The sequence below is a fragment of the Micromys minutus genome (genome assembly GCF_963924665.1).
Source record: "Micromys minutus genome assembly, chromosome: 9".
NCBI lineage: Eukaryota > Metazoa > Chordata > Mammalia > Rodentia > Muridae > Micromys > Micromys minutus.
Genome location: NC_137978.1, coordinates 63,778,699 through 63,806,621, shown reverse-complemented (window position 1 = coordinate 63,806,621; position 27,923 = coordinate 63,778,699). Strand labels below are relative to the sequence as shown.

The following is a 27,923-nucleotide window of genomic DNA, read 5'->3' as shown; positions in this document are numbered from 1 at the left end:
TGCTCTTCAACTGCTGAGCCATCTCTTCAGTCCCAAGTGGAAAAAGGTTTTATGATGGATGCCTCCCTCCAACCCTCCTCCCCAACCCCTAAGTCTTTATAAAGTGCTAGTATTAACTAGTCACCTGATGTAGTTGGGTTGTTGACAAGCAATGCCTGTTCGTACCTCATGCATTGCTTGTTTCTCATTTCTAGACTAGAGCAAAGGTAAAATGGTTTTTCTGTTGTCCCCCCTTTCTTCATTTTGAGCTAGGAGGGGCCATTTTATATCCTTTCTTCACTAAGTGGCTTTGAGTTAACTTCCCTGAACACAGGTGCACACTTCCAGCTCAGAGCTGAGCTGTGATGTCAGCATTGTCATTCATGAATTTTGTGCTTTCTTTTTTTTTGCTTTTTATTTTTGAACTGGCATATTCACAAATCAGTTTACCACTAGTCAGTTCATACATCAACCATAAAAGATAAAACAGAGGATGAGGCACCACAGTTGTTTTGATGATGTCGTAGTTGATCCTGCTGGTCCGCAGCAGCTCATTTTGGGCAAGGTTGCTGGTCAGACAGCCTGAGATCTAAAGCAGCAGTTTTAATTCGCTTCTGATTTTTGTGTTAAGCTGTGTGATGAATATATTGACACAATTTTTGCTTTTTTGTTGTAAGGCTAGAGTGCTAGGCTGTGTTTGCTTTGCTACACAGGATATTTATATCATTTGCTGAATTGGAGGATTCTATTGCATTTCAAAGAGGTGAGGCCTGGGCATCAGCTCGTGATACTGTTTGTTGCAATGCACTGGGACTCCTTAGGTTGAGCATTTAGTCACTCTTGAAGTATTTCAAATAACTTGACTATTTTATCGTTTTAACATTTCTGTTTTGATATACTGTTGCTGTAGAAGGCACAGCATCCCTTGAATTAGAGTCAGATTTCATTTCTCTGGATCATACACTCATGAAGCTGTGGAATGTAGCTTCTCCTCCAGGGAGGTTACTGTTTGAAATTTGACCCAGTGAAGACAGACTTGAAGAACTCTTATTTGAGTTTTCCTCTGCAGGGCCAAGGTAGAGACTGGGCTTCTGGCTTCTGGCATTTTTCAAGCCCGTTCTTGATGAATGGTTACCTGTAAACAAGTTATTTATTTATTTATTTATTTTGCTTTCTTGGGGAGCTTCACTGATTTTCTGACTATTTAATTGACAAGGACATTTAAAAATAGCATGTTACTTTCAGGCAGTGCCATTTTTAGCTTAGTTCATGGTTAGAGTGGATGATAAAACTGTAGTCATTGCTGTTGATACCTATCTTTCTTAATCTCTCTGTCTCTCTGTCTCTGTCTCTCTCTCTCTCTCTGTCCTATACACACACTCACTAGGAGTTAAACTAAGGACTTTGCCAATGTATTTTACTCTCAAACTTTTTAAAACTAAACTTCCTTTTATATGTTCCTGTGTAAATCCTGTTTATAGTTTACAACTTTTTAGAAACCCTATAGAGGTACAGAGTTTTGAAAGTTGCGAAGTTTTATCATTAAATACTTAGTTTTGGGGCCAGCAAGATGGCTTAGTGAATTAGGGTACTTGCCGCTAAGCTGTCCACATGGTAGAAAGAACAGACCTCAGCAGGGTTTGCTCTGGCCTCTACATGTCTCTCCCACTATATTAATAAAAATTAATAATAAGGGGCGCAGAAGTTAGCTTCAGGTGTGGTGCCTTCCAGCTCTTTGAGGCCTTCAGCCTGGAGCTCACTGCCTACAATGGCAGGTCAGTAAGCCCCAGGGATCTGTCTGAGTCTACCTCCCAGTGGTGGCAGTGTGCTGGTGCACCCAGGTTTTACATGGGTGTAAAGCACTTTACTGACTGAGCTGTCTCCCAGACCCTGGGAGCAGCATTTTTAAATCATGACAACTCAGATACATTTCTCGAATCCTTAGGCTGAGCTGGAGCTTTATAGACTTCTGAGTTGTCTGATGGTAGCAGCTGAGCGGCTCATCTTGGAGCTGTTTTAGATGTACTAAGGGGAAGGAAGCATTTAGCTTCTGGATATGCATTTGAAGGTGCACATGACAGTTGTTATTTTTCCTAAGAACTAAATGGTTTTGATATTATTTAAATATAATTTAGAATTATGGAATTGTGTGTTCATATGTGCATATGATTGTATATGTGTATATCTAGTACATGTAAAACATTGTACAGATATAAGCTTTTGCCTTCAAGGGCTGCGGGAGTAGGATGCAGGGCTACCACTCAACTATTTGTGATGTTGAAGACAGGAATTTTTATTTTATTTAAAGTTTGTTCCTACATTAAAAAAATTTATTTCATGTGTTTTGGTGTTTTCCCTGCATGTATGTTTGTGTACCACTTCTGTGTCAAAAGAATGTATTGGATCCCTGGAACTGGAGTTACAGAGAGTTGTGAAGTGGGTGTTGGGTCCTCTGGAAAAGCAGGCAGTGCTCTTAACTATAGAGTTATCTCTCCAGGGATTTAGTTTTTAACGGTTATATTTTTAATTATGTGTGTGTGTGTGAGCACATGCAAGTACCATTGAGGTTCAAGAAGGGTGTTGGACTCCCTGGAGGTGGAGTCACAGTGATTGGGAGCCACTGACATGGGTGCTGGGGACTGAGCTCTAGAGTCCTGGAGGAACAGTGTGTGCTCTCAACTGCTGAGATTTCTCTTCGGTCCGGGTTTTGTTTTTGGTTTGATTTAGCTTATATGGTACGGTAGACACAGGCAGGTGAGAGGGCAACTTCCGGGAGTCAGTTCTCTCCATGTGGATTTCAGGGATCAACCTCAGCCCATCAGGCTTGCTGACAAGTGCTTTCGTGCTGACCCCAAGAAAAGACTGTTTACTGTTAAGACTTAGACATTTTCAGAACTGGGTACCTCTGTAGGATGTCTGAAAAGTTGGGGGCTGCAGTGATTAGGTTTTACATATTGGAGATGTCTCTTGGTGTCATCATTAATGTCCTTCCCTTACCCTGAATCAAGTAGTGATAAGCTAATCAACTGGCTTTTAATAAGCCCCTGTGGTTCCTGGGTAGGGCTGCTGCTTCCCCTTAGTAGAGGGGTGACCTTGGCTAAGGAGCGCCACCAGCAGGGTGCTGCTGACTTGGATGCTACTTTCAGGGCCAGAGGTAGAAGCCTCTTTCTTTGGCCTCCTTACCTCTTGTCCTTATCAGACAATTGCCTTCCATCCATTTGTTATTTTTGACTCTGGCTCCTCTCCTCATCTTGTCTTTGCCAGACCTCAGCTCTGTGTCTTGAGTTAGTTGGTATGATTGTGAGGCGATTGTCCTGATGGAAAGCGCTGTCCTAGAAATGACCTCTACACGTTCTCCCCATTCCTTCTCAGGCAGGTAGATGTAGTTTACTTTGCAGCTTCCTTGCTATTACTGGCTGCTCTGTGGGATTTTTTTTTCTTTTGAAGTTCTTATACCAGGTCAAGAATAAATATCTAGTTTCAAACCACGATAGGGGAAATGAAGTATAGCCTCTGAGGTGCCTCCTTTATGCTTGCTGTACATAGAAATGCCCCTTTTCTGTCTAAAGAAAGTTAAAAAAATTGTTAAGGTTTTTACTGAAGATGTTCAATATTGAAACAGTCTTCTTAGGTATCCTATGTGGTGGATTTAAAGCCTTTATTTAGGTATGAATGAGGGTTTATAGTTCTGGAAAGTAGATGTAAATAATATATGACTGCAGTTGAAAAAAGTATTATTTGCTGACCCCAGACCTGTATGTTCAAGATAGTATTTATATTCATTTAGCTATGTTTTTTGGAGTTGATTAATATAAGCGTTATTAAAATGTATTGATTTGCCAGTAATTCTGTAAATGCAGACTCTTCCTATTAAACTCATGGGTTGGGGAGTTGCCGTGGTCTGCTGCAATCAATAGTATAGCATCTTTGCTTGGACACAATCCCTGGGCTGTTCCAGATCGGGCATTGTGGGAGGTCTTGAACATAATTCGTTTTTTGAGTTTCTTTTGTACTTAAAGATACAGGAGGACAAGTTCAAGTGTCTGGTGTTCTTGTAAATATTCTTTGTCTTGTCCCATCTCTGCTGTTAAGAAATATGCTGGCTGAGTCGTTTGCTTTGACAGAGCTTCAGTGGAGGTTTCTTGCTCATTTAGTTTTATTGATGGAGGCTGTTGTGCTATAACAGTAGAAGGGTGGTGAGTGGGCACTCAGCTTTTAAGGACTGTGTTTCTTCCTAGGGGTCCTCCAGAAATTGATCATAGATTCCTTGACCAAATTTAGAGCCCAGAATTTACTGTAGGCGTTTTGGGTGGGAAGAGACTTCTGTTTATCCTAAGTGTAAGCCGTTTCTGCTTGTGCAGGTGCCCTCTGATACGAGTGTGCCAATGAGACGACTGCTTAGCCTGATCACACACTGTGACAGCTCGTGTCTGTCCTCCTGGTGTTTGTAGTTCCTCTGACCTCTGTGGTTGTGCTGTACCATTACTGGCTCTGGGCTGTCTTCTGCATATCTTGCCCGTCCTGCCCTGCAGAGGTAACTTGCTCTTGCCATTTGATGAAGGAGCAGAGGTAGAAATGTTGGCTCAGTAAAGTAATAAAAACGTAGGATCTTTCTGAATTTTTTTTTTAAAGTAAGCACTGATAAATGATGCACAGTGTGTGTGGACCTACTGCCAGCAAATGGTGTGCTCAGAAATGGCTGCAAGGGTAAATTGTGTATTGGTTATATTGTAGCACCACTGAAAGAGGAGAAAGCCATGGGGAAGTCTCATTCTCAAGCCTGTAATGCATTTTGGGCTAGTCAGCCAGGTCTGGACAGTGACTTGTAGACCAGCTCTACACAGTGAAGTCTTGTTTCATAATTAGTGCATTTTGGGTTGCAAGAGTCAGGTCACATAGGACAGGGTAAGTGCAGGCAGGTCTAGTTCTGTGGCTCTGGTACAGATAGTGAAGCAGCAGGAGTCTGGGGCTGTCCCGCGCATCTGCACTGAAGTTTTCTCTGGAGACACTTAGGGCTGAGCTGGGATCCCATTTTCCATGCCAAGGATTCTCTCTTCTGTTGCCGTTTAGTTTTCTAGCAGTGGGCCTTCTCCATTTCTTAGCTTAAGTTACACGCAGCTGTTGACTGCTGTGGCCACTGGTCATGGCTCATGCATGTTTGACTCTAGTGCTCACCATTGTCTGACTTCACCTTTGATGGGATGGGTTAGTAGGTATAGAAAATTCAAGACAGAATTGGACTGAACCCTGTTTTGTGTTCAAATACCAGGTTTTTGTCCTGGTGAAGATGGGCTAAGATGAGTGACCTGCTAATGTGGAGGGGCTAAGCAGAGAAGAGATTGTGCCTTTTTTGCCCTATGGGCATTCCCAGGTATGTTAGGCGTTTTTTGGGGAGTGGGCATCACTGTCAGCTGAGATCCCCTGGTTATGGTCAGTCAGCTTAGTATTAGAGTTTTGTATTCTTGGGTAAACTTGGAAGACATGGGCTGGAGAGAAGGCTCAGTAGTTAAGAGTGCTTTCTGGCTTTGCTCCAGTTCAGAGGACTGGAGATTGGGTCCCAGTACCCATGTTAGGTGGCTTACAGCTGCTGTAACTCCAGCTCTGGGAAGTCTCTAGGTGACTGCATTCATGTGTACATAGCTACATGTGTGTACGAACACACGCACACACACATATTCTTACTAAAAATAATAAATATAAATTCTAGAAGCAGTGGAAGAGAGTGCTCTGGGAATAGGTATGGGAGGAAGAACCCAGATGTATTAGTTCCTGTGGCCGCTAGTGTGCACCTCATTGGGCCTTCACAGTGGGACACCTCCCATCTTCTTCCTGTCCCTTCAGCTAGTCATAGAATTACAGAAAGCAAGTGGAAGACTATGAAAGAACAGTTTGGAAAACTGTAAAGGGTGGCTGGAGAGCCTGCTAAACTACAGGGGTTTAGCAATCGGTGTTTCACCGTGATGACCTTAAGTAGATGGTGTGCAGGGAGCATTGCCAGCATTTTGCTCTGCCTGGTCAAAGGAGGAAAGGAGGAGGTTTACTAGGAGAAGGGATTGACTCTCTCTCTCTCTCTCTCTTTCTCTCTCTCTCTCTGTGTGTGTGTGTGTGTGTGTGTGTGTGTTTATTGTCACTGAGGCTGACCTAGAACTCTGTATATAGCTGAGGCTGGACTTGAACTTCTGGTCCTCCTGCCTCTACTTCCCAAAGTGCTGGGATTACAAGTGTCACTACCCACAGCTTGATTTTTTCTTTTAACATCACATACACTCTGTGACTATTTTTGTTACAGTTGTGCAGCTGTCTCCAAATCCACAGCGTTCTCATGACTCCAGAAAGAAAGCCTGCTAAAATCAAATCACACTGTAAAAATGTTTGAGAAAGTCATAATGAAATTGAGTATTTTGTACAGTTAATACAGAAATAAAATTTTGTATGTTTTAGGAGGCATTCCCCATTCTTCCCTTGCCTTGAGCTGTTAGTAATCTGCTTCCTGTCTTGATGGTTTGTCTGTGGATTCATGGTATTGTGTTGTGTGGCTGGTGGTGCTCTGAAGTTCATGTCTCTTAACTCCTTTTCCGGTGCCAAATCCCTGTAACTGTCTGCCACATCCTGAGTATCCACTCACCAGTCAGTGAGGTTGTGTCCTCAAAACTATTTTGTATAGGCATGTTTTCTGTTCTCTGAGGTACCATGCCTAAGATAGAAATGCTGGCTTATAGTTTACTTGTTATTAAAGAGCCCGGATTCTTCTGCGGTGTGACTGCTCTAGATCGTGGCCCCAGCAGCAGGGCTAAGGGTTCCAGTTTCTCGCCTGCCAACTAACACTTGCTATTGTCTGTGGGAAGATGAGTGTCCTTGTAGTTTTCATTTTTGTTTCCCAGTGACTGATGCTGGGTCTGTGGGAGGTGTGCTGGTGATGCATTATTGTTTTCCCACTGAATGTAAAAGTTCTTTCTACATTGTGAGTATCAGTTCTTAATCAGATATTTTCATCCATTTGTGGGCTGTCTTTTCATTTTCTTGAGCATAGAACATTGCAGTATTGCCTGTCAGTTGGCCTCATAGTTAAGGAGGCATGGCCTTATCGAAAGTCACGAAACCCTATTCTTACCCTTTCTTCTAAGTTTATAGCTTTTGGTCTTGTGTTTAGATCTCTAGTTCATTTTGTATTAGTTTTTGTTGTGTGAGGTAGACCTTCTGTTCCTATGTAGAGTCTGGCCGTCAGTTGTCCAGTTGTTGAAGAACACTGCTCTCTTCAAATTGAGGTGTCTTATCCTTGTTGAACCCCTTGGTTATACTGTTGGTGTGAATTTTTTTCCCCTAGAACCTCAGCCCTTCTTTGCTCTCTCTACACATGATGTTTTGCCATCACATGGACTCATCTCTTACTGGGGCTTTGTGATACTGTGGTGTTAGTTTTGTTTTGAGGCTGATTTTCAGTGTAGGCCAGGCTGGCCTCACACTTGCTGCAGTCCTGCTGCTTCACCTGCTTGGCTTGGCTTGCAGGCCTCTGTAGGCTCCAGCTGTGTCCTTTTAAGGATTGCTTTGACTGTAATACATACTTTGTGTTTATTTGAATATTAGGATCAACTTGCCAGTGTCCACACTATATGCAATTGAAATTATGCTAAATCTGTATCTGTTTGAGGAGTTAAAATCATCCTAATGGATCTGCCTATGTGCTTAGTAACTCCTGCTTAGCTCAAGAAGTTGAGCATCTCACCTTAAAAGCATGCTGCTGCCTGAGATTATCAAGGCGGTGCGCTGTCTTGATATGACACTGATGTTCACTGTTAGGCTGGAGCTAGACTTTGGGTGTGAGACGGTAAGCAGCTGTGCTTACGGCCTGTAGATGCTTGAGTGCTCCTTTGATCTAAAGGTGTGCTCATAGTTTGTCTCTTTAGGAAAAATTTGGCATGCTGGTTAATATACATTTGGTTAATATAGAATGAGCACATTGTATGTATGTATGTAATTATTGGAGGTGGAACAAGTGGCATTGACATTTATCCAGTGGTTGGAGGCAGAAGATAGTCTAGTATTTACTGTGGGAATCTGCTGCTGTGCTTTTGAGTCAGGTCATTTACTCAGCAGATAATAACTGTCTGTGCAAAGCTCAGAAAAGGACAGATTCAGTCCTGTTCCTGTCTTCATGGAGCAGTGGGGGTGATGGGAGGAGAGGGGAGACTGGCATTAAGATGTCATAGAACTGCAGATGGGACTTAGTGCTCTTGAGGCAAATGTTACATAGAATGAAGGCGAACCTAAGAGGCAGGAAGATTTTGGATAGAACTTTGGAGAGCTTGGGAGTCTGAGGAAAGAATTACAGAGTTCTGGGTGACCAGGTGGGCTCATAGTATAGATATGTAGAGATTGTTAGGATATTTTCGGACTCTAAAAGTGTTTCCAGAAGACAAGTAGAATGGATTGGAGTAAGTCAGTTCTCCTAAGGAACTAATTAGGACTTTGGCTTCACTTTATACGCAGCTCAGCTACACCCACATGTTCATGTTTTCAGATTCTGCTTGTGTGGAGGATCTGTACTTCATGGTTGTAGGCAAAGTACAGGTCTCCTCGTGACTAGAAGGGGTCTCTTCTTCCAGAATGTTGGCCCACAGCTACCTGTGCTTGCTGGCTCTACCTGTCTGTCTCTGGGTTTCAGTTTAAATGACTCATACAGGCTGCCCTGACCTCTCTGTCCAGACTGGATCAGGTGTCAGCATGTCACAGCACTTGCTCTCTGTCCACAGTCTCGGGACCACTCTCTCAGATTTTCCCTCAGTTTCATGTTTCTTGAGGGTGGGCACGAGTGTCTGGGCTGAAGTTCATGTGTTGGTTGAGAAATGAGCCTGAGCAAACAAGATCAGTATCTGGGATCCTGCCTGCCTTGGACTCTTGGTAGTGTGTGAGTGCACACTCCTCCCGCACAGCCCCTCTGCTCTGCTAGTGAGTGAATAGTGAATGAATCTTGTAGCAGAGTGTAGGCCATGTTAGAAGGTGCTTTCTAGATTTTGAACCACATGTACTTGCAGCTCTGTGAGGCCAAAGTGAGATGTGACTGTTAGAGAAAGACCACACAAACATGAGTGCACACAGTCACGTGGCAGACGTGGGGGCAGGGGTTAAGAGGAGTTCAGTACCTTCCTTTCCTCATGGCACTGTCAGACAGCATGAGGACCCTGATGTTGAAGTGCATGGTGGGCAGTCTTCTTGGTACAGGGCAAAATGGAAAATGGTGAGTGCATCTGGAGGGTTCTCCGGGAGCACAAACGTCATGGAAGCAGCAGCCTTGCTTGACTGGGCTCAGTGCTGTGTCCTTCTGTCCAGAGCAGTAACTGCCTTTTGGTTGGATAGGGTGAATCATAGCAAAAGAATTAGAACTCTGTAGTGCTTTGGGTTGCCATGGGGAAGAGAAGTTATTTAAGGGTAGAAAGGGGAAGAGAATACATAGGTGCTGGGAAAGAAGGGCCAGAGAGGCAACTGAACAGGAACCCAGGTCCAGGATCCCACCGTGTGAGGCTTGGCAGTGGGTCAGGAGAGCAGAGAAGGATGGAGAGCTGGGCGATTCCTTGAGAATCTGAGTGGTGGGCCTGGAGAGGCGGTTCCATGCTCCAGAGAGCTGGCTGCTCCTGCAGCGGAGCAGGTTTGATTCTCAGCACTCACATGCAGCTCACAGCCTTCCGAAATGCCAGGAATCCAGCACTCTCTTCTGTCTTCTGCATGCGTCAGGCACATAGAACACGAATACATGTTAAGACATACATTTTGTTGGTATATGCAGATTATTGAAGGAAATGATAGTGAAGTGATGGTTTAAAGAGAAACAAAAATGGGGCAGCTATACCTGTTGGGCTGTGGCTGTAAGTTAATCTGCCGGTGCTGTAAAACATGACCACAAACTACCTCTTAAAACTTTACAGCTATTACTCCAGGGTTCTCTGTGTGTCTGGAGTTCAGAAGGGCGTGGCTAAGTTCTGCCTAGAGCCTCATGAACTTTTACCATTTCAGTGTTAGTCAGGGCTTGGTTCTCATTGGAAGGTTCAGCTGGAGAAGATTTGGCTTCCAAGCTCCCAGAGTTACCTGAGAATTCACTTAGTGGGAGGCTACCCTCACTCCCTTTAACAAGCCTTTCCCACTTGGCATTTTCCTTTATCTGCAAGTTGAGAAGACTGGGTAGCAAGGTGACAAAAGTCACAATCTGTTTCACCCAGGAAATGAAACCTTGCACTGGTCTAAAGCAAGTATGTGCTCTCTTCATACAGCCTTCAGAGTGTATGGAGATGTCAACATGATGGACTGTAGCAGGTCCATCAGGGAGGGAGGGACCGTGTGTTTAGGAGACATTGGGGCAGTGCTGCAAGTGGAGGCCCTGTGGATACAGGTGGGATGCTTGCAGTGATGGGAGTTATGGAAGAGATGTGGCTGTATGGTGATGCTTTTCAGGTAGCCTGTGTCACCACACTAGGGGAGTCACTTTTCATGCTATTAACATTGCTGTCTTATAAATGGCCCTTTGGTAAAAGTAGACTTGCTCACCAGAGGTTCCTGGCCAGCGCAGGCGACTCCTTCTGTTTCGGGTTGCTGTTGGTGAAATGAGTCAATCCATTTGGATGCATTTTGTATGTTAACACAAAGGGACAAGTCTGGTCTTTGAGAATATGTAGAATACATGGAATTTCTGGCATCTTGTTTGCTCACTTGGCTTCATTGTGACAGCCATAGGTTATGGAATTGAGCTATGTTTAATACTGTGCCTTTTGGAGCCTTGTGAGTGGAGCATTTACTTTTATGGTAGATGAATCCAAGCTGCTGTACCTTTCTAAGCCTTGGGTCAGTTTTTATTGTTTTAAAAAACAAACAAAACCTGTCTTTGTTGTCCAGGTACTCTTCTGCTGATGTGTGGGATTTTAGCACGGTTTCTTCCCTTCTGATTTGCTGCCTCTGATCTTCCCTGGGCTTGGCAGTCTGATAATTAAATGTGTTAGAACGTTGAGTAGTTTAATGGTAACCATGCTAGGAATGTGGGTTGAGAGCCATTCTTCTCAGTGAAGTAGGTAAGGTGCTGCCTCCTTTGGCCTTCCCAGTGTGCTTTGGCTTCCTTCCTAGCTCTGCTCCGTTCATGTTAAGGTGCACTTCCACACTTCCACTGGGGTGGAGCAGGTGTGTCTGCCATTGTCCTGGCCTTTGCTTCATTGCTTTTGTGGGAACCCTGTCTTTCTCTCCTTTAGCTTCAGTATTAAGGGCTGTGGTGTTACATGATAGGTGGTGTGAGTCACGAGCCAGAAAACACCTGAGACGTTCTGAAGATCTTAGGTCAGCACTGAGGCATGCTTTTCCTGCTCTCACTCTGGGAGCTTCCTAGTGGGGCAGCATTCCCAATGTCCTTTGGAGGATAGGAGCTTTGCAGGGAGCCTGTCTTCCTGCCAGTGATCCTGTTCAAGTGCCCAGACTTGCTCTTTATTTTTCTAGAATGGCCACGATGTTTGGGATTACTTGTTGGAATAAATGACGATTTTATGTGAGATGACACTTTATGTGTTGCTGCAACAAAATACCATCCCCCCCCCCCCCCGCGCTCCCCAATAAGGTTGGGGAGGAAAGGGCTTGTTTATTCAACTTCCACTTCCACATTGCTGTTCATCACTGAAGGAAGTCAGGACAGGAACTCAAACGGGGCTGGAGCCTGGAGGCAGGAGCTGATGCAGAGACCATGGAGGGTGCTGCTTACTGACTTGCTTCCCCTGATTTTGCCAGTCTGCTTTCTTATAGAAACCAGGAGTGTTAGCCCAGGGATGGCACCACCCACAATGGGCTGGGCCCTCCCTCATTGATCACTAATTGAGAAAATGCTTTACAGCTGGATCTCAGGGAAGCATTTTCTTAACTGAGACTCCTTTGTCTCTGATGACTCCAGCTTGTGTCAGTACAGATGGAGGACCTGGATGATTCTGTATTTCATCTCTGTCTCTGAGGAGTCACTAGCAACAGGGTTTAGATCTTTTTAAAAAAATTTTTAAAAAGATTTATTTATTTATTTGTTATATTTAAGTTCACTGTAGTTGTTGTCAGACACACCAGAAGAGGGCATCGGATCCCAACACAGATGGTTGTGAGCCACCATGTGGTTGCTGGGACTTGAACTCAGGACCTCTGGAAGAGCAGTCGGTGCTCTAACCGCTGAACTATCTCTCCAGCCACAGGGTCTAGATCTTATATGGTTGTTTCTGGAACATGTTGTATTGGAGTATGGATATTTGTACAAATGATGACATTTATTAGGCACTGTTTGATTGTTGAATATACTTGTGTCTTGGGCAAATTAAACTTATAGAAATTATAACAATAGTATGATTCTTATCTGTAAAGATCCCTCCAAACATTCTGAGATTATTTTATACCCCACATGCCTCTGTGGTCATGGTGAATTAACTATTTCTCTGGCTGTCCAGAGGGCAGATGCATTCTAATGTAGTTCTGCAGCTTCGTCGCTGTCTGCCGCGGACACTTCCTTACCTGTAGACTCAGCTCTCATGGAGTCTCCTGAGTTCTCCAGCTACCTCAGCAGTTGGTGCATCATTATGGTTTTTTGTGGGCTCCCCCCCCCCTTTTTGCCTGCTGGGAGTAGGGAAGAACTGCTTTCTAAACTTGCCCCTTTGGGTGCAAGCATTTGACTTGGTTTTGTCTCTATACTTGTGGGGTATTGAGAGGGTTGTGGTAAAACCATAGCCCTTAGGATATTTCTGACTTTGTGAAAGGTGGTGAGATAAATAAGTTTTAACGTATTTTTGTTCCACATAGAGACCTCCTCCCCATTGACCTTTCATAGTTCAGGCAAAGGATAATCATCTTGTGTTGTTCTTCAGCCCCAGATGTCGTTAGCCTGGTTTCATGGAGTGTCTCCAAAGTGTGTCTTTTGACAGACCTGCACTTTTCTTATTTAGCAGGCTTGTAGTGTAACCAAAAATTTAATATTGGTTCTTAGTGTCCATTACAATCATTTTGTCCAGTTTCTTAAATATCCACAACATAGCTGGACTGAGAGAGAGAGTTCATGGCTACGGATCAGCTCCTGTGTGAAGCAAAGGCGCTGAGGGAAGCACCTGAGAGCCCTGTGTGAGAAATACCACGTGCACTGTGGCTGTGATGTGCTAGCAGAGGCCCAGGGCCTTGCTCTTTCCTTTCCGTGAACTCTGGGAAATAGTGTTCGATTATAAATCCCACAAACACCTGAACTTCCTTTATGTGGCCGTCTTTGAAGCACTATGGACAGGCTAGACAGACATCCTTCAAGGATGCCCTTGATGTACAGTCAGACCTGAGTATGATAGAAATGTTTACCAGAGAAGAAAAGCAACTAGATTGGCTGCTGATGCAGTGACCTATGGATTAAAGGTGGTGCTTTTGGTTAGTTGAAGACATTTCTAAAAGAAGTGGGTCTTCTGCATTTAAACAGTTTACAGATGGCGTTATGTTGAGATGACGGGTCCTTTTCTGCTGCAGTTAGCAATGGCTTTGTGGTCAGTTCTCACCAGTGGAGTGAGTAGGGGAGTGAGCCTCTTCTACCCTGACCCCGTGGTTATGTGGGCATCTGTAACTTTGTGGACCATGGCTCTACCATCCTCGTGCTTGCTGTAGACTGAAGGGCTTTCCTCTGCTACTTCTCTCGCAGGGCTGTTAGTTGCTTGCTGCAGAGAGCTTTGTTTCATGAGCTCATCCATATGTGCTCTTCTGGCAAAAAGTGCCTGTATAACATCCTGGCCCAGGCTCTGGGAGAAGACACAGGGAGGGAGTGTCTACCCTGTTCTTCCTTACTGAATTGGTAGTTCTGCATTTTCATAACGGTCAGGCCTCACACAGCTGTCTCTGGTGTTCTCATGACAGTCTTTTCAGTCCTGTCTCTTTACCTAGACTGTGGAGCTTCTGCAGGCATTTTAAACAGCATTGCAGTGCCTCTTTTGGGTACTTTTACCAGGTACCGAGCACTGTGTTGAAAAAAGTTATGATTCCTGAAGTTTCTTTTAATTTTGTTGTTTGGGTACTCTGGCATAGTCTTGAAAAGATTTTTAGTTTGTAGAATAAGGCAATTGAAGAGTTTGCAGGACCAGAGGATCTAAGTTCTGATCTCTGAGGTTGGCAACCTGGTTCCTGATGACCGAAGTGTGGCTATGAATTGTGACATTGGTGTCTCTGAGGCTTTTTAGAGGAGGGTTTCTGGCTCCCTAGAGAAGAAGTAGGTATTGAACAAGGCCCTCAGAGTGTGAAGGGAAAGTTGGTGACATTCAAAGTCACCCTCCCATTTGACTTGAGGAAACAGAGCAAGTGGTTGCCCAAAGTCACACAGGTGTTTATTTCCGGCTGCGGGCTTATTTGTGAACCTGCGAAAAAGATGGGTAGACGGCTCTCCTTTCTAGGTATTCTGCCCCTCATTGGTCAGAATTGCATCCTGGGCTTCAGAATTTGAAAACTTCCCAAGTTGACACTGGTGGCCACAACTTGTTGGTTTGTTTAAGTTGGGATATAGGGTTCTCCCCCAGAGCTCTCACACTAGTGTGCATTTACCATGATGATTTAAATCACCCCACTTAGGGTCAGTGTGCCTTACCCCCTACATGACTCTTGAGGAGGCAGGGTGACTTTGTTCACTATTGGGTCTCAGCTCCCTGTACTGTCTGGCATGTGGCTTGTGGTTTTTCACATTTGTAGACAAAGGGAAAGGTTACAGTTAGAGAGCATGTGCTGTGGGAGGACTGCCTGTTTCTCATCCTGCATCTCCAACATGCCTAACCCTGGCCTGGAGCTTCCTGACTGGCACAGTGCTGTTGGAGGACTTGGTTCATACCTGTTCTTTCCCATGCTGCAGGGCTGTCCTTTTGGGGTTGATCTGTCCTGAATTGTTAGCAGTGAGTTGGGGAACCAAGAAAGATGGATGGCTCCAGCTTTGCAGATCTTGGGACTAGCAGGCCTTCCTTTGGCCAAGCCACTGCACTATTGCAGAGAGGCTTCGAGAGATTGTGTGCATGTGGTCCTGTGAGAGCCCCTGGATTGTAGTCAGTGTGGCTGCCTTGTGTTGTTCCCACTGTTTTGTGCCATGGTTTATGTGCTGTGAGAACCTGGAGGTTTTGAGGTTCAGATTTATAAGATTTTGCTTCCATGTTATGCAAGCTCTTTTCTTGTTAAATCAACTGGGAACCTTCTGAAGCCAGTGCTGTGGAGGGGTGTGGTTAAGCTCTGTCCATAGTGTCTGTCACACTCAATGTCTAATCCCTGTGTTACCACTTCCAATGTTTTACTTACTATTAGACTTGGAAGCTAGATTGTAAGGCTATTTATGTTAGTGTGTCTCACCAAACAGTAGTGATTTAAAAACCTCTGACTTGAGACTCTCACGATGTCCTGAGTAGTAGCTACCCTTACAAACAGTGTTAATTGTTTTTGGACATAGGCAGAAAATGTTAAGCCTTGAATGGGAAACAGTTGTCTCTGTGTGGTTAGCGTGCTTGTTTGGAGGCTGGCAGATGTGAGAAGGCGACGGGGCTTGCTTACTTCACTTCTCCCATGTTTCACGATGTCCTGTGATCCCCTGTTGTGTGCTGGGCAGTTTTAATTTGTTTATTTGGAGGGATGGTGCTTGGATCTAGATGTTTGCAGAGGTTGTCATTGTAGATGCCATCAGAAGTTGCTGCAGTTGGTTAACGCAGATGGAGAAGGACAGTAAAAGTCCTACAAGAAGTGTCCAGACGCTGGAGAGAAAGAGCTAAGGAACTGATGGGTGCTCTGGGTCTAAGACTTGCGTGTTAAGGGGCAGCTCTATTGGATTTACTTCTGAGACTCAATCTTCACAGCTGGAAGAGAGGAAAAGGGAACATGCAGGAAAGTCATGTTTAGTCAGGCAACTTCTTTGCTCTTAGAAGATGTTAAAATTGTTAAAGATTATCCTTGTTAACATTGCAATGGTGGTGTTTATAAAGATGGTGTGATAGTTGAATTTCCTTACTTTGAGGAAGATAGGGGAGGGAGTACTATCATAAGATGGAGTGTCATCTTGCCTCTCTGGTGACATGTCACCTCTCTAGGCCCAGGTTACTTCCCAAGGACAGCTAGTGAGTGATGGAACCACAGTCTTTGTACTTCTCACATAAATGCTATGGGTGACTGTTGAACTTGGAACTTTGTTTCTGCAAATGTAGAAATATGTGCTTTATAATATGTGATAAATAATCTAAAACCTCAGTGATGATTGCAGCCAAACAAGAAGTTATTCTTCGGACTGAATATAATTGACTGGAGAGACCCAAACAGTTTTTCACTTTTAAAAGTTCTTTTCCCTGTGTAGGTTTTGGATGACAACTTAAGCTTTCTTTGAATGGAGGGGCTTGGCAGCAGCGCCCATGTCTTCTGACCTCCTCCTCTTGTTCCTCCATGCAGGGCCCTCTGGTGCTCAATTGAGTCTTTTGTACCAGTTAGATGTTGGGTGCCTTGCTGGGACATGGTTAGCAATGTCGATATGGACTTCGGATGAGGATGTCCTGGACATTGCTTCTTATACATTAATCCTGTGCACAGTGTTTGTGTGCTCTATTAAAAAAAACCACACAGATAATGTGTGTTTACATATGTCTCTTAAGTTTCAAAGTGATCTTCAGCCTCCAGTGCAAAGCACTGTTATCTGAGAACTGTTTGCAGATTAGATGCCAGTGTCTCCAACCACTCCCAAATGCTGAGATGTCTCACAAACAGCATTTCCATCCCTAACTACAGTAGTTACAACCTGGAAATTCACATTGAGACATGTCTAACATCCTAGCTCCCCAAATCCTATTTCACTTTTGACCACTGTTAAAAAAGTAGTCCAGTCAGAATCCTGGCACACGGTCAGTAGCCTCATTCTCCTGGTTCACAGATGGCTGTCAGCGGCTGTCAGTCTGTCTCACCTGTGAAGCCTTGACATTAAAGTTCCTAGGTCAGTCATTTTGTGGGTGCCCACATTTGTCTGATGTTACCTCATGATTAGATTCCAGGTTTTGCAACTTTGGCAGGAATATCACTGAAGAGCCAGCAAATGTCTCTTTCAAAGATTAGTTTTACATTTTATTTTCTGTTTCCTTAGAGCGTTTCCCAAAGTGTATTCTGCGGAACTAGCACCTACTGTGTTCTCAACACCGTGCCACCTATAGAAGGTAGGATTTGAAAAGCTTTTGACTTTCAGGAATGGGTGGGCCTGGCAGCCAGAGTAATTCCTTCAAGTGCAGTGAAGATAGCCTGGACCAGGAGGAGGTCCTGGGCTTCTGCCTTTTGCTGTTGTGTGATCTTAGATGAGTTACTTGGTCCTTTTAGGCAATATAAACAGTGCTCAGCTCATGAGCTTTTGGTGGGGATTTAAAGCAACGGAATCAGCCACACAGACAGGTCCCAGCCCCTCAAGTGTTGGCATTAATCCAGCACATCTGTAACTGGAGTGCAGTACTGGGTGCTGTGCAGGATCCCAGTTGAGCTACTTGGAGCAGTGGATCTTGGCTAGTTGGTCAGAATCCTCAAATTCCTTATCTGCAGAGTGGGGTGATTAAAATGTCACAGTTCTCAGGAGCATTAAACAAGAGAGGCTAGTGTAAAATCCTGTCTGGTGCCTGGTGATTACCACCCACCTCCAGGAATGTCTGCCTTCGATCCAGTAACAGAACGTGACCACCTGTTGCTAAAGTTGGAGCCAAGTGAAGGAAGGACAGGAGAGCGCCCCAGAGCCTAGGTGTCACCCACTGCTCCTCTGTTTTGTCTGCTTCTGCCCATAGTTTATATTGAAGTCAAGTTAGAATGAATAGGAGTCAGCCTGGCTTCTGGGCAGGGACACTGACACACCTGAGAAGGCAGTGACTGAGCTACTCACACCTCCATGAAGAGGGGAGAGAGAGGTTGTAAAGTAACACTAGTAATTTACTAACTACTTTTTAACCATTTAGACTCCTTTTGGAGAGTTACAGATGGGTTTCATTTGCTTCATAGCGCCTGCTCAGACCAGCGCTCTGCACGCAGTCAGTGCTTTGCTTCTGTCTGTGTGACAGGAACTGCAAGGCCTTAGGTTAGTTGTGGCAGTGCATTGCTGTGAGGACTGTTGTCACCTGGACTGCACCAGTGTGTGCTTGTTTCTCTGAGCCAGTTCTGAGCCCACTAATTAAATCTAACACATAATAACTAGAGCCAAACAGAAAACTGTGGAGCCTCCTTTTAATTCTTCCTCTCCACACTGTTGCCCCCAGAAGAGTTTGCAGTTGGACTTCCTGCTAGAGCATGTGTGCTGTTGACTCTGGAGTCTTCATCGCTCCACCTGAGGAAAAGCTTTCTTAGTGGCCATCGGCCCCAAACTACCTTATTTGTATTCTAACTGGAAGATAATGGAGGGCTCATTACCAGACTAATCTAGTTAATATATTTATGAATTAGCTTGCAGAAATCAGAGTACCCTAGAAACAGGCCAAATGCATTTATCTGGATTTGAGTCAGAGATTTGGCAATTCGAATCTCAATTTTCAGAGCCAAAACTGAAGGTTAGAATTCAGTTAGCTGAGTGAACATTTTTTGTACATTTTAGAAAGATTTAGTTAAATTACACTATGAATCTAAAATTATCATTTAGAAAATATTTGAAGGTTGACTAGAAAGGATGGTTCATTCTCTAGAATTATAGCTGTCAGCCAAGCACATCATCTGTCAATTTCAAGAACCCTACTGGTTACATTTTTATTGTGAAGCAGGTTAGGAAATTATATTTTGAAGTCATGGATCCTGCGTTTTTGCTAGATAACAGTCAGGAAGTGCTTGCCTGTCGGTTAGTTGATACTCTCACTTGCAGTGTCAGAGTGGAGGTGTTTGGGTTGAATATGGAGTACAGTTGAAACCAGTTTATACCACAGTTTACTGTTAAGATACTATTACTGGGATTTCAAAACTAGCACATATGTTCCGTTATTTAATCATTTACAGCTATTGTAAAAACATTAAATAGTAGCTTTTAATTAAGATTACATTTTTATGCAGTATTACTGTGCGAACAGTTCTGTTCCAATGTAAAAAACAGGTTTTTTTTAATTAAAAAATTTTTTTATTGCCATGTTTTAACCAGAAGCACTGAAGTTGGATTGTTTTCCCCTGGTGCTGGGGCCTGAACCCAGGATTCTGTGCTCCTCGGCAGAGTCTACCACCTTGCTAAACTCTGAAGTATGAAGTATGAGTTCAGCTTTATCCCTTCTGAGTTCCGACTCTGCCCAGTATTGGACTTGGGTTTTCATAAGCTGGGCGGGGTTACTTACCCAGCATTACAGTTCCTAAGAGCACCTGGCCTATGTTTAACATGAACCTAGAATTCTGGGACTGGTGCAGTTTAAAAGCAGAGCAAGGGGACCTGCCATCCTGTCCTGCAGCCCTCGCTACACAGCCCTGTTGAGAGCTCTGGTGGATGTGACAGTGACACAGTGACAATGCTCACATAGCATATGTCTCCTCTTTACATATTTGCCTGGGGTCCACTCACCACTGTCTCAGCAAGTACCAGAGTGGAATCCTGCCTGGAGCTTCTCCTCAAACAGTTGCACTATTGAGAACAGGAACACACACACACACACACACACACACACACACACACACACACTCACTCATGCATATAAACTCTTACACACACATTCAACATTCTCATACACATTCATACAAATGTAACATTCTCTGTCTCAATTCACACTTAATGTTCTTCTTTTACACATTGAATTTCTTTTTTAATTTTATATGCATTGGTATTTTGTCCACATGTATGTGTTGGACAGTTTGTGAGCTGCCATGTGGTGCTGGGAATCAAACTCAGGACCTCTGGAAGAGCAGTCAGTGCTCTTAACCACTGAGCCACCTCCCCCCCACCCCCATAGCCAGGTAAGAGGCTAAAGGGACAGAAATTAGGATTGGTTGTGACCACAAATGGAAATAGGAAGTAGGGTTTCTCTTCTGTCCTGCTTATATGGCTTCTCAGGACGATGAGGGTCCATACACAAGGCTCTCTGCAGACTCAGTACTGTCCTAGTGCTGTTTTCGCATAGACGCCCATAGATACCGAATAGAATATGTATTTTAGGATTTCACCTCTACATTCAAGACTGTGTGCTTCACAGTTTTGTTTTTTACAAAGAGAGACCAAAACCACATTGGGGTAGAGAGCAGGAAAGCAAAGGCTCCTCTGATTTGCCTCATGTGCTTTTAAAGTCTATGGCCCAGGTACCTCCCTGAAGAAGTGTAGGGAACATGCATGACCATCTGAGACTACAAAGGTTTCACAGTTAGCAATTAATAGGAAAATCTTACCATCTTTCTTTGTGCTTATTTTTTTTTCTGTTTTAAGCAATATTTTAAAATTTAATCTTAATCGAGAATTAATCTTAGGTCTCCTAAGAACAGTTTCATAAGTTTTTCACTGCTACAGATACAGTTGTATTACAGTTCATTTGGCTGTGGAAATCATGGGCCAAAAGAGTTAGTAGACTAAGACTCTCAAGTTAATTTCTATAAAACATTCTGTATGATGTGGTACATTTTCTCAGACTAATCTTGTGCTCAATATTTATGTCTTCTGACCTTATCCACAAGAAGAAGAAACATGCTAATCAGATGAGAAATGTTTGGGAAAGAAATATTGTGACCGTAGAAGAGTTTTGTTGTTGCTTTTATTTACCCCTTAAAAGACAGTTTTAAATAGAAGCTCAGAGATAACTGGACAGATAAATTGCTGCATTTCACTGTTCGTATCATCAAATAGTGCCTGGAGACCTGTAAGGAAGCTGTTGCTGAAGGACCCTAAATGTTATAGACATTTGTCCTGGAGGGAGGATTGATGTGGGAAACTGGAGATACTGAGTAACTTGCCTAAGGTCACACACAGAGAGGCAGAACCTGCACAGGTATGGGCTGCGGACTTGGGCGGGTCTTCCTGTCTCACAGATGTCACGGATGCGGATGAGCCCACTGGGGCAGCTTGAGGAGGTTGTAATAAGCAGTCCCCAGACTCACTGGAGGGCCCGTTAGGTGTAGACTGAAGATTTCAATTAGCATAAAAAATTGGAATGAGGAATTTGAAACTGACTGGAATTTGCCACAATTGGCAATGAGTTTGGAGGTAGGATGGGATTGGGAAGAACCAACTTTCCAGGGGCGGAGAGTGAGTGCTGTGTAAATGGATGAGAGAGGAAAATGACTTGGGAAGGGAGCATCAGGTAGTCAGACCTGCTGTCCAGTCTAATTCGCTGAGTTCTTTGACTCACTTAGAAGGAGCTACATTTGATGAGCTGCATTAATTCTGCAGATATGTACATGGAAATCAACTTAAAGAGGCCTGTTTTTAGGTGGAGCTGAGAAAAGCTAGCTTCCGTATTACCTGTTAACGCCAGGCTTAAATTTTTTATGAGAGTCTGTGATTTCCTTTAGAAAGGGGAAATCTGATTTGTGTTCTAGGGGACAAAGGAATATTTCTTTTATCAATAAAAGTCACGTGTAATTATATTTTTTGAACTTCAAAATCATGAAACTTTAAACTTGGTCAACACAAGTTTCTGGATTTTGTGAGGTTTTTGTAATTTTGAGTTTGTTTTTTGAAACACTGGAAGAGTCTTTAAATTGCGTTCTGGTTCTGGGTGCTGTCGGAGCACTTCCCATCTGCTCGCTCGGGATGGGGTCAGCTCAGCCCACTGATGCTCACAGTCCATCTGAGAGCGTAGATGAGGAGCTTAGAGGAGTAGAGCCTCTGCTCTTGTGTTCAGCCCCAACAGAGTTGTTGCTTCTGACTTGTCAGTGTACTTAAAGGAGGCTTTCTCTTTCTTTCTCTGAATTCATTGTTTTCTTCTTTATAGATGATCATGGGAACAGCAATAGTAGTCATGTAAAAATCTTTTTACCGAAAAAGCTGCTTGAATGTCTGCCGAAATGTTCAAGTTTACCCAAAGAGAGGCACCGCTGGAACACTAATGAGGTAGATACATTTCGATTTTTAAGGGTTTATTATCTTATGGTTGGACTCTTTAGAATGTTTTACATAGAAGTACTTTATACTAGCTTTAAATTCAACAGGTGGAACAAAGAACTGGTCAATGAAAAGAATTCTTGAGTTGGCACAAACCAGCTTCAGTCTTGGCCAGTCTGGTGTGCTTGGCTTGCACTGCAGCTGTAAAGTGTGCACGTGACCCCATTAACACAGCATGAGGGTTGGTGTGTTTTCTTGCCCCTGGCACCTTGCATTTGGTGGTTTATCTCGTGTACCCCAGGGCAGCGTGAGTTCTATAGCCCAAGTGCTTGACAGAAAACAGTGCCCTGGAAATGCGGAGTCTGTAGCATTGGGGCCGGGCTCCTCAGGCCTTTAGTGATGAAAGAGAGTTTGTTTCAAATACTGACTGCTTTGCTTTACTAATAGGATTTTATTAGCACTGCAGGCTGGATTCTAAGCCACATATTTGACATCCAGATAAAGAGTAGGTGTGGAGTAGGTAGAAGGAAAGTTTATCTTCTTGGGCAGACTTTTCCTTTTGGTTAATTGTAATTTGGGAATCTTAATACTAGTAGTACATTGTTTTGCTTTTTAAAGTTTTAGTTTGAAATCTAAGTATTTAAGGTAGAGCAATGGCCACTAGTGCTGATAGCAACTGGATATTAACTGTATCAGTGTAAGGTGGGCCTCACTGATTACTGAGGTGCTGAGAACTGTATTCCCTTAATTCCCATGATGGCCGCTACCATGCAAGCATAGTGTACTCGGTTCAGTGTTTACTTGTAAGTTAGCTTCAAGTGCATCTCTCTCCTCCCCGTTGACGGATGTGAGAGGGAGCAGTGATGTCTCTTGAACCTTCATCTTGACTGTGTTTAGAGCAGTGGGGGGTCGTGGGGATGAATCTCTCCACTTTCACAAGCTGCAGTTTTAAATACTTACCAGAGCCTCGAGCTTCCTGCTTTGTCACAAGGAGTAGCTCTTTGAGGTGTGTGCTGTCCTCACTTGCATGGGGTCTTTGCTCTGCAGGGAGAGCAGCTTCACCATGGTTGGCATTAGCTTAGACGCCTCTAACTGGCGTGTTTTACTTATTAAGGATTTCATAAATTTTTAGGCCTGAAAAACAGAGTAAATATGTTGAAAATTCATCTTAGTCTTGGACTGTCTCTTGTCAACAGTACTGCAGACTTTAAAAGCTTTGCAGGAATTCTCTCCTAGGTTAGGAATTACACAGAAACTTAGTGTTTCTTGATCCCTGAGACACAGCTTTGGCACCACATTTTTATGCTTTAGCTCTGGTTTATAATTATCACACAGCATACACAGTTAGGCATGCTCTCCATTTATATTCCATAGGGCTAGTGATGGTGATGTTACAGACTACTCGATGGTGTGCTCACACGTCTCACAAGTGACGTGGCCAAGTCTGAGGCCTAGCTGATGATACATTTACATTGGTGCTTTAAACTTTTATGGAAATTTTAGGCAAATTTTTTTCATATATTCTGTGCTTCTAAGTCTAAATTATGTACACGCTCCACTTTCTAACATATTAGCTATATTATAAAACATCAATCAAGTACTTTCTGTATGTTTGTTCAAGACTAGGTCTTGATATGGTGTTAGTCTTGGTCCTCCTGCCGTAGTCTTTCAACTGTTACTATCACAGGTATGAGCTACCCTATCCAGCAGTATTGATAGAAGGTGTGATTAATGAGGGTGTCATCTCCAGTGCTGTGGGCTGCTGTTGTTGACCCCCTTTCAGACAACTGAAGTACAAAATTGCAGGTCTAGGAGAGAAAAGGTAGACTGTTGTGTGCAGGTGTACTGCAGCCTCAAGCACAGAGGGGACATATTGGCCCTCCCTAGCCATCATTTCTGAGGCTCCGAGGAAAAATCAGGTTTAAAGATTGGCCTGCAGTATGTTCGCGCTCCCTTGCTCTCTTTCTCTCCTTTTCTCGGCTTTAGAAGAACTAGAGGACTATGGAGTGAAGGTGGGAGGCTTAGACAGGAGTGTTAATTCTAGGGTGCCTGTGGTGACAGCACCGCACACCCTGTCCTTGTTGTGTTAAGTAAGAATCGGTCTTAGACTGTGGGGAGGAGGAACTGGTCAGAGTAGTCATGCAGGTACCTACTTCCTTGGTTTGGCTGTCAGGGCATTTCCTGAGTTCTTCCTTCTGTGGTCTTCACGGTGATCCCAAAACCTGAAGGTAAACCAGTTGGATGGATGTACCTCTCACCGGGACTTTGTGTTGTCTACCTGCCCATGAAGTCCCTGTGCTGACTGTGGTGTGAGTGCCGTCAGGGCCAGTGTTAAGATCCCACTTTCCTTCGAGGGTGGACTGGATGGCCATGACCCTGGCTGAGAGCCGTGTGAGGTAGTTGGCTTGTTGAGCTTTTTGTACAAAGACTTCTTTTCTCTAGATCAGCCTTCCTTCAACAAGGGGCTTATGCTAGAAAGGGGTGTAGCCTGAGAGCAACTTGAGTGTGTGGTGAGGTTGTGTCTCCATCTCACTGTGTAGCCTGTGTACCTACCCAGCCACCATGTTCTTCTACCCCCACCCCTCCTCACAGTTGAACTCCTGGGAATGATGTGTGACTCATTTGACTTTTGAGAAATTCCTTTACTCAACCTTACTTTTAAACATTTGTGGTTTGGGAAACCCATGTTCATACTGTGTGTGTCCGTCACAGGGAGAGTAAGACTCTCCATTCAGGTGCTGCTGTTTAGTGAGGACCTGCACTTTGCCAGTGACTGAGCCCAGATTGTTTCTAAGTCTGAGAATGTAAGGTAAACAAAACAGTATTTCCTTTCAGAGACAGACAGTGTAGGTAGAAAAGGGCTGGATAATTTAGTCAAGTCAGTTTTCTTGTTCTATAGAGATTGTTTCTAAACTTCATTTCTTATGTCTGTGACGTGTGTAAGTATGTGCGCCCCTACCCCATGTTTGAGGAGGTAGAGGTCAGCCTAGATATGGTATAATTGTTCAGTCATCATCCTGGTTTTGAGATAGGATTCCTTACTGGCCTGGTTTGTCAGGTAGAGTAGGTTGGTAGTTACTGAGCCCCTGGCACAGAGATCGTAGCACCCCTGGGTGGAGCCTGGCTTTTATCTTATACTTACTTTATTCCATTTGTTTAGTGTGTGTGCACCTGCCACAGTGCCCATACAGAAGCCAGAGGGTACCCTTTGGGAATCAGTTTTCTCTTTTACTGTGTGGGTTCTGGGATTATTTTCAGGCTGATAGGCTTGTGGCAGGGCCTGCAGAGCCATTTAACCGGATTTGTCACAAGCACGTTACTGACTGGTTCATCTCTACAGCCCACTGAGCTTTCTTTCTGGAGTTGGCTATTTACGCAGAAAACTTTGTTCTGTTCTACAGTGTTGGGGAGATGACCCCAGCACTTGTCTTGGCTTTCATTGTAAGACCTCAAACTCAATGACATCAGCAGACTCTTCTCCAGTGTAGTTTGGAGTTGTAAAGTGCGTGAGTAGAGGCTCAGTGGTGTGAGTTCATATTCCACTGTTGGATGAAGTTGCACATTCCTAAGGGAAGGCATTGAGGAAATGAGGAGGTGATTTTGGCTTAGTTTAGCTACTTTTGTTTAAATTTACTTTTTTTTTTTCTTCTCTGGACATAGGATATCTCTGTGTAGCTCTGGCTGTTCTGGAACTCACTCTGTAGACCAGGCTGGCCTCGAACTCAGATCTGCCTGCTTCTGTCTGCTGAGTGCTAGAATTCAGCATGTGTGCCGCTATGCCCAACTTATTTCTTCTTTTTCTAACGCATTGGGCTACAGAGTTTCCTTTCCTTCTTAAAAGTTATTTGCAACGGGGAAGAAATGAAGTATTTTATCCAGAAGCAAATCAAGCCAGGGTTTATTGGTAATTGATTGCTGGCTGTCACTATGGGTTCCTCTTCGTGAAGTGTGATGTTAATGGTGCTCTGAGAGTTCCTGAGCTGGGAAGGAAGTGACTGGGGACTGACGCCTGATAGGAGTTGGAACTTAAATTCTTTTTCCTTCTCTGTCCTGAAGAACTGTTTCTATATTATTTATTATCATGTTATTATTTCTGTTATTCCCTTTCTTCCTTCCCTCTTTAGTGCCCCCCCCCCCCTTGTTTTTGAGATAGGATCTCATATTTTTAAGGTTGATTTTGAATTCTGCATCTGGAAGTTTATCCCACCTCCATGTCTCAGGTTAGGAATTACAGGTGATGACCATTTTCCAGTTGGACTCTCAAGACCTAGCAGTTACTGTTGTGTAGAATTATTTGACTTTAAAAATTCATTTCTTCTTTTAGCTATATAATGTCTTGCAAAATGATTTTATTTTAGTACCATTCATTTCTTAGGGAAATAGTTTTGCTTTAGTGTGTGATGTATATGCATATTACATGTTTGGATGTATACATGTGTGTGTGGTCACATGTGTATGCTTGTGGAGGCCAAATGCCTGTCCAGTATCTTCCTCAGTTTCTTTCCACATTACTTTTTGAGACCGTGTCTTTCCCGAACCATGGAGCTCACCAACTTGCTAGACTGGCCATCAAGCTGCAGGTGTCCTTCTCTGTCCCCTTTCCAGTGTTAGGATTGCAGCTGTGTGCTGTGTGCCCATCTCCCCACACCTTACTTCTTAAAACACCCTTAAAAACCAACTAACTTACTGTCTGTCTTTCTGTCTGACCTTATTACTGACAGTATGCATGCCTAGATGACCGAGGAAGCGGTTCTCTGCTCCTACCATGTAGGTCTAGGGTCCTCGAGACCTAGGCCAGGTTGCTAGGCCTGTGGCGAGTGCTTTTACCTGTTGAGCTTCTTAATTTTTTTAAAATTTGTTTTGAAACAGTCTTGTTGTATAGCCTTGTTTGGCCTGGTACTTAGCTCTGTAGTCCAGGCTGGCTCCACGTTTGTCCATCCTCCTACCTCAGCCTTCTGAATTACAGACACGTGTCACCACATTGTCACTTTCCCTTTTGATGAGGAGTAGTTTCAGACTTCGTACAATGAAGAGGGAACATGGAAGGTAGAAACCGTGCTTATGTGTAACTTGGTGACCAGGCCTGGTTTATACTCCCAGGACTGAAGTTGCAAAGACCACACACAGCACATGGTTTTATTACTTTGTAGCCCAGGCTTACTTAACTCAGGGTGCCTCTGCCTCAGCCTACTCAGTTTTTGGGAGAACAGGCATGCTGGACTTTGCACCTTACTGGAACTCAGTGTGTGGTAGTTGGTGTTTTATTAGATGGGCAGAGTCTCAGCATGCTGAGTTATTACTTGGAGCCCAGAACCAGAACCAGTTATGTAATGCAAGCTCCTTGCTTGTGACAGGTGCTACTGCTCTGGGTGTAGTCACCAATTAACTGTTTGACTTAAAACCCAACTGTTCCTTTCCTGAGTCTTAGAGCTGGGTCTCAGATGACATACAAAGTTTTCTGGAGTAAGCAAATAGTTCCCCCTCATTCTGACTCAATTCTTAAAGTGGCATCACTTGATAGAGGCAGTGTCAAGGTTTTCTGTGAAGGATGCATTTAAACGCAGCTTTATTTCATATATGAGCGTTTTGCCTACATCTATGTATGTATGTGTACTATGTGTGTCCCTGTTCCCTTAGGAGGCCAGAAAAGGGGGACGGATCCTCTGGAATTGGATTTAGGTATATTTGTGAACCACCATGTGGTGCTGGGAATTCAACCCAAGTTCTCTGCAAGAGCAGTAAATGCTCTCTAAACCACCGAGCCAGCTCTCTAGTTCCTTAGGTACATTTTTAGTGCTTAAAATTTTTTGTTTTTAAATCTGTGATAGAAGCAAGCAGAACAGCTACAGCCAGAGAAAACCCAAGTGCACATCTAATGTTCTCAGAGAGAAGACCCTTTTAAATTGTGAGCAGCTTTCCTGGCTTTCTGTATTTCGGTTTTATTTGTTTGCTTGTTTAG

At 43.8% G+C, this 27,923-nt stretch overlaps 1 protein-coding gene across 11 annotated transcripts in view; it reads left to right on the top strand.

Moving 5' to 3' along the window:
* Nucleotides 1-27,923, top strand: part of CAMTA1 (calmodulin binding transcription activator 1) — a 773,163-nt gene that overhangs the window by 8,248 nt on the left and 736,992 nt on the right. For all 11 annotated transcript variants that reach the window (XR_013975130.1, XR_013975131.1, XM_080921358.1 and 8 more), the window contains exons 2-3: nt 17,087-17,156; nt 21,855-21,973. Coding sequence is in view for 9 of the 11 variants with exons in the window: in XM_080921358.1 (XP_080777484.1) it covers nt 17,087-17,156; nt 21,855-21,973 (189 nt within the window). In the remaining 2 variants the exon portion in view is untranslated. The remainder of the gene's footprint in view (nt 1-17,086; nt 17,157-21,854; nt 21,974-27,923) is intronic.